The following is a 14,361-nucleotide window of genomic DNA, read 5'->3' as shown; positions in this document are numbered from 1 at the left end:
TTTCCCTAACCATGTCCACATTTTTATGATGATAAAACTAGGAGTTATATAAACTTCATGAGAAAATTAAATATAAATATGACTTTTAAGATTTGAAAGTTTCTTTCTTGCTCCACCTCGGATGATTATACTTTCCTTGATTCCTTGCTCCCCTAAAAGAAATATTCAATTTCATTTGACCTCTCGAGCTCTTCTTATTTTATCTTTCAAAAACTACTTTAATTTTACCATTCTCGATCTTCTATTTCTCCTTTTTATTTTCTCTTTTTATTCTCTCCTATTTCTTGTCTAATTTTTCCTCTTTTTGTCAACTTAAAAAAGAACAGCCCACTAAAGATTATATAATTGAACAAATCATATCATTAAGATCACAGCATAAGATATCCATGCAAAGAGATGATCAATATGGAATACATGTGAAAAAAAGAACACAACATGAAATGAAAAAGTTCAGGGATTAGAAGACTAGTTCAGAAGAGATGAGTAGGTTGAAGAAGCATCTGAGAAAAAAAAACAGTGAATCAGCTAAGTTATGAACTGCTATCTAATTTATATAAAAATCAATATAAATTAAAAGAGATATCAACAGTTAGAATTGATTTTGCTATGTATTATATTAATTAAGTGATAAATTGCAGATATCATGAATCTCCAAAAAAATCATATGTCCTACCATCATTTTTCATATTATTATTTTATATTATAAGGGAAGATGTAATGTGTGTGGAGGTTACAAACCACCACTAACCCATACATAATTTAGGTATGTTCATATATCATTATTGGTTTTTTGTTGAAAAGTATGTTGTACTTGTATTGATATATCAATAATCTATGCATGAATGAAATAAATAAATAAATATTACATGGATGCACACACTCATTAAAGAAAAAGCTCTTCACAAAAAGCACAAGGCAAAATAATTGGCCACAACCGCGTCGGAGTTGGTGGTGCGTTCCACACCAGACCAGAGAGGCAGGGAAGGGAGAAAAGGGACTCAGACAGAGAAAGAGAATCAAATAAAACCAACCTCTCAATCTTCCATCCAATTTTCTCCCCTAATTTTCTTCCCTATCTTCCTTTTCCACGCGATTCCCGCCATTTTTCTTTCCTCCCATTTCCCCTCTCTCTCTCCAATTCTGCAACAACCTCAAAAAATCTCATCAAAAATTTTCATTCACAGAACAATAATCACTAATTTTCTTCCAATTTCTACCAATTTCAATTCAGCTCTTCTCAGCTTATCATCACTGTATCGATTCATTCCTTCAAATTCAAGAAATGGACGAGTTTGGTGTGTTGACCGAAAGGTATGGATTGAAACCGCAAGGAAAATCGGCACCAATGGCCTCATCAAAGCGATCCAACCATGATTCGGGTTCCAATCTTAAACCTTCCCAAAACGGATCCAGATCTCCCCAGCATTCCAATTTCGATTTTGATTTCGGCGCTTTCGCCGGCGCCGAGAAGAAAAACCAGAACAATTTTGGGGGTTTTGGTGATGGCATTGATGAGATCTTCGGTGGAAAAACTGTGAAATCGAATGTCGGTGGCGGTGGTGGTGGTGGTTCGTTTGATTATGATTCGATTTTCGGCGGTTCAAACAAACCGGCTTCTACGTCTTCGTCAGTTTATGTGGATGATATATTCGGTGGAATGAATAATAAGCAGAGTGTTGGTGTTGATGATCTGCTTGATAAGATTGGTGGGCTGCATGCAAATACCAAAAGTTCCAATGAGAAAGGGATTGATTCTGATGAATTGATTCCTGGGTTTGGTGGAAGCAATGTTTCAAATAATGGGTATGAAACTTTGTTTTTAATCTCTGCTTTGTATTGGGAAGTTTATGCTCAATAATATACCTCACATGTGGTTTATAATTTTATTTATCGTTACAAATTAGTTCTATGATTTATGGTATGAGTTTCATAGATTTAGGTACTAGCGTGTATGCAAATACACTTTGAATTAAACTTCTTGTGAGGAATGTTTTGACGGACTAAATTGACTATTTTACTCAATTAACTTCCTTGTAAACTGTAATGGTTTTACCTAGTAAATTAAATTGTGGCTTGAAATAGGAATCCCTTTAACTATGATGGCAATACATTGACGGTTAATTTATTTGTGTAGAATACTCATGTACTCTTTGGAAGCTATGAGAGGTACTAGTGAAAAATAGAAAAGTTTTGTGAGTTGTGTATGAGCATTATTCTCCTGGTAAAGCTTATTGATATGTTGAAGATGCGTTATAGATGCCGGTATATTGTGGCCTTATTTATGCTCTTGCAATTTTGGAAGGAAATATTTGGTATCGACTTGAGAGGCACGATGCTGGGCATGTTTTTTTTTTATGAAGACCATTATATAGATCTTTTCTGCCTTACGTTTCCTGGAGACTCATACTTCATTAGGTTAAATAATTATGAATTTGGTATTAATGATGTTTATTACTTTGTAGTTACCATAATTTCTTATTTTTCCAGCCCAAGTTTTGTTTGAACACACAAACCCCACATTCCTATTCTGAGGATTTACAGAAATTTGGATGCATAACCTACATTTATGGACATGTTCGTTCACTGATCCTGGACTTGAATCCAGTCATTGTTCCTAATAGCTTATCTAATATTGTTCTGCAATGTCTTTGGTTATTCTTCCTAACAAATTTCATAGTATCGTGTAATACATGTTTTCTATCTGCCAGTGATCTAATCTAAGTTTATCACTTGAATTATAGATAAAAGAATACATCTTCTCTGTCCTTTATAATTGGCAGTTGTCTTCCTTCTATTTGGTCTCATTGTATCTTAAATGTGTCAATTTTTCAGTAAAACAGGTTTTCAGATGAATAAGCCTCATAAACCAGCTGCCACATTGAAAAGTCCTCCTGCCCCAGCTAACAGCGATCCATTTTTGGTATTTGAAACCTCTGCAAGCACAGGAGCTTCAGATTCATTCCTGGACTCGTTGGAACATATAAGTAAGTTGAATAATTCCAAAGGTACCAGCTCCAATTCCTCCCCATCGTTGAGGTCTCCGCCCAAGCCAAAGAATGTTTCAAACTCAAGTAAAGTATCTTCTAAATACTTGAGCTAGAAGACATGAATAACTATCTTTTTCTATCATTGACTTTACGAAGTATTTTCTTAATTAATTTTTATGCAGTTAACAATGCTAGTAGATCATCAATAGATGAGCTTGAGGACTTTGCCATGGGGCAAGTGCATAATAATGCTAGTAAAAAGGCCAATGTAAATACTGGTGAGATTAAACAAAACTTAGCAGCTAAGACAAACAGAGATAAAGGAGCTCCAGCTGCTAGAACGAATAAATTAAATGATGTTGATGATCTTGAATCCTTTTTCAGCATGGGTTCTCGGTCAAGCAGTGTACCAAAGTCAAGGGCTGCAACTATGGTAAAAGTTACAAATATAATAATCTCAAATGATTTTCCTACACTGAGACTATATTCAGTGTTTATTGCCTATCCGATTCTTAGGATCATATGTCTGATCGCCAAACAAATAACAAAGGGAAACCTGAGGCATCACCAAGAGCGTCTTCAGCATCCCCTGCCAACATGAAGAAATCTTCAGTGACGACATCTTTTGATGACCTGTCATTGATTTTTGGTGGTACGTTGTTTAAACGCATCAGATTCTATAAGTGAAGTGTTTTCGTTGTCAAACATACCTTCATTTATATTTATTTTTGTTTGGAAAAGGTTCCCCATCATCTGAGTTCATGGAAGTTGAAGGTGAAACTGAAGAAAGACGAAAAGCGAGATTGGGACGTCATCAGAGAGCGCAAGAAAGAGCGGTGGGTATTATTCATTATCTTATCAATTTTTTAAATATTTTAAAATAAGTAAATGGGCTCATGTAGAGAAATTGCATGTCATTTTGCCTAGCTTCTTAGCAATTTTTGTGATATTCCATTTTCTAAAATGATTTGACTGTCACCTTTTTAGCTAAATGATCGTTATAAAGACTCAGCAGCATAGGATATATGATATTTTTGTTTATATTTGTTTGGAATTTCATTCTGAACATTGACATTGCAGTTTTATTGAATTAATTTTTAAAGGGACAATGTTTTACTCTTCTGGTTGTATGTTTCAGTTGAAAGCAGTGGCTGATATGAACCAACGTGACCTTCAATCTAAGATGGAGCAAGAAGAAAAGCGTGTAAGCTTTTATAGTATTACTGTTTAGATTTTGATTTATTTCCAAGAATAATCCACTTCAATATGATAATCACTTTCTCTTTCAATCGCTTTAATATTCTTTCTCTTTCACCGTTTCATAGTGAACTCCATACATAACATGTGAGAGTGGAATTCTTACTAAGTTAAACTGATCTAAATTTATATATTTTTTAAACTTTAATCCTTATTTTTGTAAAAAAATAAAACTTTACCCATTTGTTTTCTATTTTAATCCTTATTTTTATTACCACTTCAAAATTTTATAAAATTTTAATATTCTTGAATATCACTAATTAATAATTATCAAATGATGTAAATTAAATTTCAATATTTAAACATAATTGGCCATCAATTTTAGAATTGAATAATTATCCTAGATTCATCTAGTACTTATTTTTTCAAGGACTTACTGTATATACACAGTCAGTGTAAAACTTTTCTACACTGACCTCCAATGATTGTTTGTCACATCGTAAGCAAGTTTAAATTTAATTAATATAATAAATCATGTAACTGTTTTCAGCGTAAAGGAGTTTTACACTTTTTTAGTATACTAAATTGCTCTTGCAATTCCGACTCTGGTGTGGTGAAGGCTAAAGGTGTCCCTAAAAGTGCGGCTCATAAGAATTGAACTTTCGACGTAGGGGGTTAAACAACCACTTTTAACCACCACGATTGGCACCCGTTGGGTAAAGAAGTTTTACACTGCATCAAAACTAAACTCTTTTTTCAATTCAATTTATATTCCTTATCCTATTTTCAATTCAACTTCTAATCCTTATTTTATTTTATTTTTCTGAATCCTTGTTTTTAATTCAATTTCTAATCCTTATTTTAATTTCTATATTCAATTTCTAACTCTTATTCTATTTTTCTATGCATTCCTTAGTTTTAATTTTAATTCAAATTCAAAACAATTTTATATATCAAGTTTAATTTGTTCATTGCAAATCCAAAATATAAGTTGTATAGGAAGATATTAATTTATTATAAATTTTAATTGTAATTATAATGCATGGGTTAAGATACTAGTAATGCTATAAGTCTCCAAATTCTTGTGTTTATTTTATATGTTTGTAAGTTTTTCTCAGTATGACATTTTGACATTTGGTTTTAATTTTGGCAGAGAATTGCAGATACTATAGATGTTCAGATAAAGCGGTGGGCTGCAGGGAAAGAAGGCAATATGCGGGCTTTGCTATCAACATTACAACATGTATGCCCTTAGATCGTAGTTAATTGTTAATTCATCATTTTTCTTTAGGCCACAGGACTCTTGAACATACCTCTTTTTCCCTGTAATATGAGATAGGCATGCTAATGTAAAAAGGTATGCTTGGAAAGGAAATGGAAACACCAGGTTATTTGGCTTTTTTTATATGCAAGATAGGCATTTATAACCTAGATTCAGGATAGCTGGTCATTTGGCATTCATGGACAAAATGAAAAACTAGTATGTCATATATGGATGGATTTATATAGAAGAACTTTGTTTTCAATCTATGTATATGAGTATATCGTGGCTCATCTTATCAAATGTTCTCTTTATCTTTTATTTTTAAAATGTTTGTAATTCTGTGTCAATTTTTGTACAGAATGTAATATACTGATACTCCTGTAGTATGTAGAATACCTTTTACAACTTCTTACTTAACTTGGCATTTGTATGCAGGTTCTTTGGCCAGAATGTGGTTGGCAACCAGTGTCTCTGACTGATATGATCACTTCCGCCTCAGTTAAGAAAGTTTATAGAAAAGCAAATTTATATATTCACCCAGATAAAGTCCAACAAAAAGGTGCTACTCTTGAACAGAAATATACTGCAGAGAAGGTTTTTGACATCCTTAAGGTACATTTTTAAATAATTATGAAGTAATACTTTATTTTACCTTGAAGTTCATACCCTTTCTTACACGATACTTTTAGTTTTGCCCCTTCTCATAGAAATCTCTGAACCGGTTTAGATGCAAATCAAAGAGTATTTATTTGAGCTTATCTAGTTTTTTTCATAGTAGATAAACTCTAATAAGCTCCAATAAGTCTGTATCAAAACGGGCTCTCTATTGAACTACTGCTAGCTTGCTTGATTTACATTTTTCATCATCATTAATATAATAATATGTACATATAATCTTCCTTGCTACTGTTCAAGACTCAAGAGTGTTGGATACTTCCTCATTCCTTTTACGTGTCATTTAATGTAAAACTCACAAATTAATAAACATAATTAGTCTTCTATGCTAAAATTATTTTGTAATTCCCAAAAGCAAGGGTGAAAACCTTAACATATCTAATCTAACAGTATTTTTCCCACATTTGTTCACTAAGTATAATAATTTCTTAAATATATTTATTCTTGTGATCTTAAAACAGGAAGCTTGGAACAAGTTCAATGCGGAAGAGCTTTCTTAGATCCTTCTGAAGGTTTTTGAGAATCAATCACGATTTGGGGCTATTGCTGCTGCCTGATATGCTTTGTTCTTTTGCAGTTGAAGATAACTCTGTATAAATATTACGTGGCTTCATTTGGCAGCAAGTTCTTTTTCCTAATGATGTTCAATACTCTCACATAAGTTATCATGTTTTGGAAGGAATATTGACTCACATCATTGCACAAATTTAAAATGATCTGATGTGCGTACATGGAATTTAGTCAGCACGCTCAAATTGTGATGACAAGGGCTTGTATTTAGATTATTAGAGTTGCACACACGTAATATATTTTGTTGGAATGTGAATAAATTCAATGGTAACTAGGATTTTGTATGAAAAGAAATGTTTCGGTTAACGTTTTATTTGAGTCAGCGAATCATTTGTGATTTTGTATTGTCTTGTTTATTTTTGGTTTTCAGCCCCCTCCACTTTCTCCTATTTTTCATCTAGCACTAGTATCCTCCATGAACATTACATTAGACATTACTTACTTTTATGCATTGTTTGAACTAACCCCCCCCCCCCCCTTCTCCTCTTTGATTGTTATATCAAGTGATGCCCGAGCATATCATTGAGCAAGTTAGCATTGTTAGGATCACGATTCAGATTGTGGGATCCTGGGATCTTTCTTAGGATTTTTTATCTAGATCATTGTAAGGATCGCATGGGGATTGGCAATCCTTGGGGCTAGGAAGTAGGAAAGGATCTAGGATCCTGATCTGATTCTCATACTAGGGTTTGTGATCTAGTTTTTTTTTTGCCTACAAGTGGCCCAAAGGGGGAAATCCTTAAGATTAGGGCCCAACAGAGGCAATCCTCACCGGTAAGAATGCACATGGGTCGGGTAGATCTAATGAACCCGTCCGATCCAATGGAAAAAATGCGGGTTGAATTGGGCAAACGGGCCAATTAGACGGATTTTATTACAATTCAATTAACTTCGGATCGGATATCGGATTTAATAACAAGGCTTAAATACCCTTTTGGTCCCTGAAATTGTAAAGGGAATCAGACCTGATCCTTGTAAAAATTTTGCTTCAAATTGGGTCCCTAAAATATTTTTTTTAATCTAATTGGGTCCCAAGTGTGTTTCGGCATGATGTGGCACGAATTTTGCACAGTCAGCTTTTCCACATGGCTTTTTATTTTTCCATGTCATATAATTAATAAATAATCATTTTTTATTGGCCCAAATGCACATTTTTTTCATCTGTTCTTCATCTTCTTCTTTGCATCTTCATGAGCTTCATCTTCCAGTCCCAAAACCCAGAAAACCCAGAAAAAAAAAACGCTCAAATCGCATCTCAGAGTAAACACAATTAACTAATCCAATTGCAAAAGAAAAACCAAAAGGATTGGAATTAGAGTTTAAACCGACAAGAGTAAGATGAACATAGACTAGCACTAGCTTCAATATATATCACCCAAATCAATCCTTATTTCATATGAAGTGCCCAGCCCTTGGCAAATCCCTTATCACGTCCAACTAGCAATAGTTAGGTGGGAATACCACCATCATCTTCAACTTTCGATGGCAGTGTCCAACAAACCCCAAAAAACCCCTAATTCAAAAATCTCAGCCCAGATCGGTGAGTAGAGGAAGAGATCGATAGAGATTCGGCGACGAATCCTTTCCCTGAAGTCCCAGATCCAGAAATCATTCAATCTGGTGGGATTGGATTTGCGATGGGGGTGGGATCTGGAAGAGGAAGCACCGAGAAAGGAATATGGAGATTTCTTCTTCATAGAGGCCCCAGGAGGTTTGTGCGAGATCTAACAATGGTGAAGCTTTGGTGCGGTGGTGATTGAGGTGTTTTGTGTCGATCCGGTTGGGGGATTTGTCTGTGGCTTTGGTGCGGTGGTGGAAGAAGAAGGCATAGTGTGCGTGAGTGGTGGTTGTCACGTTGGGTAGAGGAAGAAGTAACATGGTGGTATGGGTACTGCACCAGAAAGGGAAGATGAGAAGGAGGCTATGTAGGAATTAGGATGAATAGAGATGAGAAATTATCATTAAAAAAAAAAAGAGATGAGAAATTAAGTTTTTAATTTGGGTTTAATTTTAATTTGTTCAAATCATTTACACATCTGCATTAAAAATAAAATAGAAAGCCACGTGGAAAAGCTCATCAGGCAAAATTCGTGCCACATCAGACTGAAACACAGTTTGGACCCAATTAGATTAAAAAAACAAATTTAGGGACCCAATTAGATGTGAAAATTTTACAAGGACCAAGTCTGATTCCCTTTACAATTTCAGGGGCCGAAAGAGTATTTAAGCCTAATAACAATCCACCCAACCAACCCGAAATCCAAACATACAATAATAATATATTATTTAATATATATTTATAATAATTTTACCTAATCTACGTGTAAATTTTAAACCCTAATTTTATTTCACAGTTTCACTTTTCACATTCTTCACTAATTGTTTCAATTTTATTCGGCATGTCGGAGAATAGAGGCATCTAAATTCTAAGTGTCATGTCATTGTCGTATTGATTAACTTGATTCCATTGTCGTAGTCGATTTTTATGGTATTTGGCAATATGTCATTTATGTGATACTATTCCATTCTATTTAGTATAATGTTTTGTCTTTTTTTTTATACTATTTGGTACTATAAATTTACCAACTTTTTCTAATTTTGTTTCCAAGTTTTGATAGTTTTTTTAAAATATTCCATATTTATTATTACTTTAATATAGCGATCCAATCAACCCATCCGAACCAACCCGAAGATCATCGGATTGGGTTGGTTCGAGTCCGAATGTGAAAATTCGTGAAATCCAACCCAACCCAACCCAAACAATTTTGATTGATTCGGATCTTAATTAGCCTAAAAATCTGTCCAACTCAACTCATGTGCAGTCCTACTCACGGGGATCTCCATCATCGGGTGAAATTAGCAACTAGTACCCAGGTATGGTACATTGTGTACATTTCTATTCAAAGGGAGTATCACCTTAGTGAAAAAAAGTGAACAATGAATTTGATTTTCATCTGGTGCATTCTAAAGTACTTTCCACGACTAGGGGAATGAGTAACTTTTACCATGTCATCGTCGACATGGCAAAATCAACACAATAAGTAGGCAAAAGCTAACACTGACGTCGATTTAACAAGCGTCCGCTCACTTTAAATGGTTTGAAGCTATCTAGGTAGGCGCTACGCTTTAGCGTCGGTTTAGTCGACTCTAAACCAATGCAAATTCATAAAAATTAGCGTTATAGCCCGACTCTAAATAACATCAGCTTGGTCGATTTACAACGTAGAATAAAAACTTTGCATTGACCATAACCGACACTTATATTAAATGTAGGAATGACAATGGGTAGGGTACTGTAGTACTAGTCCCCATACCTGCGTTTTTAAAAATTACCCGTACCCGTCTCCATACCTTCTTGGGTAGCAACTCGAATACCCATCTCCATATATATCCTCTGAGTACCTATGTGCCCGTACCCAAACTCACTGCCTGCAATTTAGTTAATCAAAATACAACTTTCACTATTTACATTATTCAATAAAAAACAAAAATACAACCACTATTATAAATTAAAAACAAATTAATTAAAATACAAAATAAAATCTAAATACTTAACAAGTAAAATCATTCAATTAAGTATAATTTTTAAAAAAGATTGCTTGGAGATCGTGGATCTACAACATTCTTTATTTTTTAGAACAGCTGAAAAGTATAGCCATAGACACAAAAGGTAACGATTCTTGTTTTTCACAACTTCACGCAACAATTTTAAACTGTCTCATGTTCTGGCGTTACCTATTCCTTTTGGGGACTATTTCTCGTGCTCTCCAGTAACACTGTAAGAAGATGTAACCTATTGTGGAGAAAAGACAATAATTATCACGTAATAATTGTTCCCTGTTATTACATAGAGAACACTTATTTAGTGTTGTGATAAAATGTGTTGCCTAAAACGAACCATTTATGACAACATGCACAAACTAATCCTAAGGCACTTTTAGCGACACTTTTTACTTGTTGCATATGCCCTTGTTGCTAAAAGCAAAAAAATGGTGTAGCAAGTCCTTATCATGAGAGATTCAGGTTCCATTGGACTTTCTTGTTATGTGAAAACTTTGGACACGTTAACATGTCTCGATTGCGGATTGCTTAACTCGTAAGATTCATTTCATGTAAGGAGCTTGTTTTAATTAGTTTCTTAAAATTAAAAAATGGGTAAAATAGTTTTTGATGCATCGACATCACCACACTTGTAATTTTATTTTAAAATTTTGATCGTAAAAACTTATATTATGAATGTTTTCTTAATAATCATAAATTCCTAGATCTTTTTGAGAGAACCAATTGAAAAATTGCTAGGGTTTACTAATGGAAGTTGAGAGCGATACTGGTGGCGATCACGGCGGCAAACCTACAGGGGAGCCGCCGGAGGAACCTGTCAGAAAACCTACGTTTAAGGAGAAGGTGCTTGGCAAGGCAACTATAGAGAAAAGGAAAACTATTCGGAACCTTGTGGAGGCTGGTGTCATGAAGAAGGATCTCATTGATGGGAGTTCATACTTCCCCATGTTTAACTTTCAGGACCCAAAGACTTACGATGATATCTGCTTGCCTTGGAAGGACTGCTTGGTGGTCAAACTGCTAGGTATGCAAATCGGTTACAGAGCCTTATGCGATCGCCTACGGTCGATGTGGAAGCCGGCAGGAGGGATTGAAGTGCGCGACATCCTCCATGGGTATTTTCTGGTTCAGTTTGATCTATTGGAGGATAGGGAGAGGGCCATGACAGGAGCTCCATGGATGATTTATGATCATTATTTGGCCGTTAAGCCATGGACACCAGATTTTGTGGCGGCGAATTCGGAGATTAGCACTACGGCAGTGTGGATTCGTCTTCCCGGTCTTGGTTTTCAGTTTTACGATGAAAGCATCCTCTTGACGCTGGCGTCGGCGGTTGGGACTCCGATCAAAGTGGATATGTACACTGTCGACATGCAAAGGGGACGTTACGCACGTGTCTGTGTGGAGATTGAGTTGAACAAACCTGTACTGGGTAAAGTTGGATTATGTGGCACTTGGTATAACGTAGAGTACGAAGGCTTACACCTTCTATGTTCACACTGTGGCTGCTACGGCCATCTCGCCAGAAACTGCACCGGCACGCCGATCCCACAGCCTAAGAAACCACAACCAAAGCCAGTCGCAGAGGTGACAAAGGTAAATACGCCGACGGTGTCGACGTCGGCATGCGTTCAAAAGGATACGGTACAAGGAACAACCACAGCCACCGACCAAGCAAGGATGGTGAACGTTGATCGTGGCATGAATTCAGGGGAAATTGAATGCGCTGGTAATGCTCACGGTGAGTGGATGACGGTTACAAGATCCCCTAAGATTTTGAAAACCAAAATTGCTGCTCGTGAGGGTGCTAAAATTAAGGAAGGAAAGAATGGAACAAATCAGCATGTGGTTATCAAAGAATCAAGAGCAATATTTGGGGGGCCCATGCGTTTTAATGCTGGAATGAATAATAACAATAATGGTGCCAACAATTCAGGAGAGAACAGCAAAGGAAAAAAAAGGATAAGAAAAGAAATGGTCATGCCTCACACGAATTCAGTGCTGCATGGAGGGGCAAGCATGTCTTCTCCACTCACTATGGAACTTTCTACCGTTAGACAAGAGAAAGCCTTGCCGGCGGTGAGAATGATTGGTAACAAAAAAGTCTACGTGCTGGAGGATGGAGTCCAAACTACCTTAAACCTCCAACATAAGGATGGGAACCGTTACTCTCTCCTCAACAATGAAAATGAAGTGCAGAGTTTTGGAAACGAAATGACGCCCCATGCCATAGGTGCTGCCCCTTTCGACCCTGGAGAAAAGACCTCTGGGACACCACAGCTCAGCAGGAATTGATATATCCTGCTCGGCTCTCCCTGCTCTATAAGTTTTTATGGATAGCACACCTTTTAACATTTTAGCTTGGAACATTCGGGGAGGAGCAGGAGCTCGTGGTCAAAGGAGGGTTCGGGATTTAATTCGTTCTTTCCACCCGTCTCTCTTTGCTATTTTTGAGACTCATTGTCAGTTTGAGTCAGTTGCGACATTTTGGCGCCATGCAGGGTACGAACTTTGTGGTGTCTCCGAAGCGGTAGGGCACAGTGGTGGTATTTGGGTGCTTGCTCCGGTGGATAGAAACTTCACCGTTCAGGTGATCGATGTACACTCGCAGGTGGTATCCGTGTCCATCAACTTGAACACTAACTCGTGGATTCTGTCAGCCATATACGCTAGCCCTAACCCTGTCTTGAGAGAGGACCTCTGGGCACACTTGGTAAACCTGCGTAGCCAGTTCTTGGGACCATGGCTTGCTACCGGTGATTTCAATGAGATTTGTTATCCCTCTGAGGTATCAGGTGGAGATTTCTGCCAGGTTCGAGCTCTCCGCATGTTATCGATGATAGAGGAGTGTGAATTCATCGACTTGGGTGCAACGGGCAACACATACACTTGGGAAAGGAAGAGGAATGGCCAACGAACAATCGCAAAGCGCCTGGATAGGGCTATGGGGGATATCTCTTGGCGGCACCGATTCCCAGAAGCTTACGTTGAGAATCTTGCTCGGGTCTACTCAGACCATTGTCCCGTCCTAGTGCGGTGCACTTTGTCAGTGGAGGATCCTACAACACGTCCGTTCCGCTTTCATGCAGCTTGGGCAACTCATCCCTCCTATGAATCTGTGGTTCGTGATACCTGGAAGGAGCCACCGCCCTCTTTGGTGGGAAAGCTAAACAACATTCGATCAGCTTCGATATCCTTCAACAGAAATGTCTTTGGTAATATCACGCGAAGAAAGAAACTTGTTGAGAGGAGACTTCAAGGGGTGCAACGAGAATTGGAGATGAGGGAGACAGAGTCTATGTTGCGACTAGAAAAAGCGTTGAAAGAGGAATTTGAGCAGATCCTAACTCAGGAGGAGTTGACTTGGTTCCAGAAGTCTAGGGAACGGTGGGTGAAGTTTGGGGATCGCAATACAAAATTTTTCCATACTCAAACAGTGATACGACGGAAGAGGAACAAGATCCATGGCATGTTTGTTGGGGACGTGTGGTGTACTGATCCAGAGACTTTGAAGGAGGGAGCCCAAGCTTTTTTCACTAACCTTTTTTCTGTTGATACACAGGTTTGCAGGAATCACATCATGGATATTAGATCGCCCTCCATCTCTGTGAATGACAGAGAGGATCTCATTCGTCCGGTGTCCTTGGAGGAGGTTCGCCAAGCCATCATGTGTATGAATTCCTTCAAAGCTCCAGGCGCGGATGGGTTTCAGGCCTTTTTCTACAAACAATATTGGAGCATTGTGGGCCAAGACCTTTATAGTTTGGTGGCTGATGCTTTCCGACAAGGGAAAGGAGATGCCTCTCTCCTTGAAACTCTTATTGTACCTATTCCCAAGATAGAGAATCCCCTCCGGTTCAAAGATCTTCGTCCGATCAGCTTGTGTAACGTCGCGTACAAGGTCATCACCAAGGTGTTAGTCAACAGGTTTAGACCCCTCCTTCATGATCTCGTGGGCCCTCTTCAGGGGAGCTTCATTCCAGGTCGGGGCACCAAGGATAACATCATTCTAGCTCAAGAAGTAATGCATACAATTCATTCCTACAAGAGGAAGGGTGGATTGGTGGCTTTAAAAGTGGACTTAGAGAAAGCATATGATCGTGTGAG

General features: G+C 37.3%; 1 protein-coding gene across 1 annotated transcript; it reads left to right on the top strand.

Annotated features, from left to right (window-relative positions):
* Positions 1-893: 893 nt before the first annotated feature.
* On the top strand, positions 894-7,030 carry LOC130738780 (auxilin-related protein 2). Its single transcript, XM_057590935.1, has 9 exons — positions 894-1,803; positions 2,833-3,071; positions 3,170-3,420; positions 3,504-3,639; positions 3,729-3,823; positions 4,126-4,191; positions 5,338-5,427; positions 5,884-6,060; positions 6,585-7,030. The coding sequence occupies exons 1-9, from the start codon at positions 1,283-1,285 to the stop codon at positions 6,621-6,623; spliced, it is 1,614 nt and encodes a 537-aa protein (XP_057446918.1). The 5' UTR covers positions 894-1,282; the 3' UTR covers positions 6,624-7,030.
* Positions 7,031-14,361: the final 7,331 nt, after the last annotated feature.

Source organism: Lotus japonicus, chromosome 1, assembly GCF_012489685.1.
Source record: "Lotus japonicus ecotype B-129 chromosome 1, LjGifu_v1.2".
Lineage (NCBI taxonomy): Eukaryota > Viridiplantae > Streptophyta > Magnoliopsida > Fabales > Fabaceae > Lotus > Lotus japonicus.
This window is presented reverse-complemented; position numbering and strand designations above follow the sequence as displayed.

What these genes read in the sequence shown, in the direction of transcription:
- LOC130738780 (XM_057590935.1), top strand. Translation starts at nt 1,283, where the DNA reads ATGGACGAGTTTGGTGTGTTGACCGAAAGGTATGGATTGAAACCGCAA. An exon ending in AGCAATGTTTCAAATAATGG is followed by an intron (nt 1,804 to 2,832) that starts GTATGAAACTTT and finishes TCAATTTTTCAG; the next exon opens with TAAAACAGGTTTTCAGATGA. An exon ending in TGCTATCAACATTACAACAT is followed by an intron (nt 5,428 to 5,883) that starts GTATGCCCTTAG and finishes ATTTGTATGCAG; the next exon opens with GTTCTTTGGCCAGAATGTGG.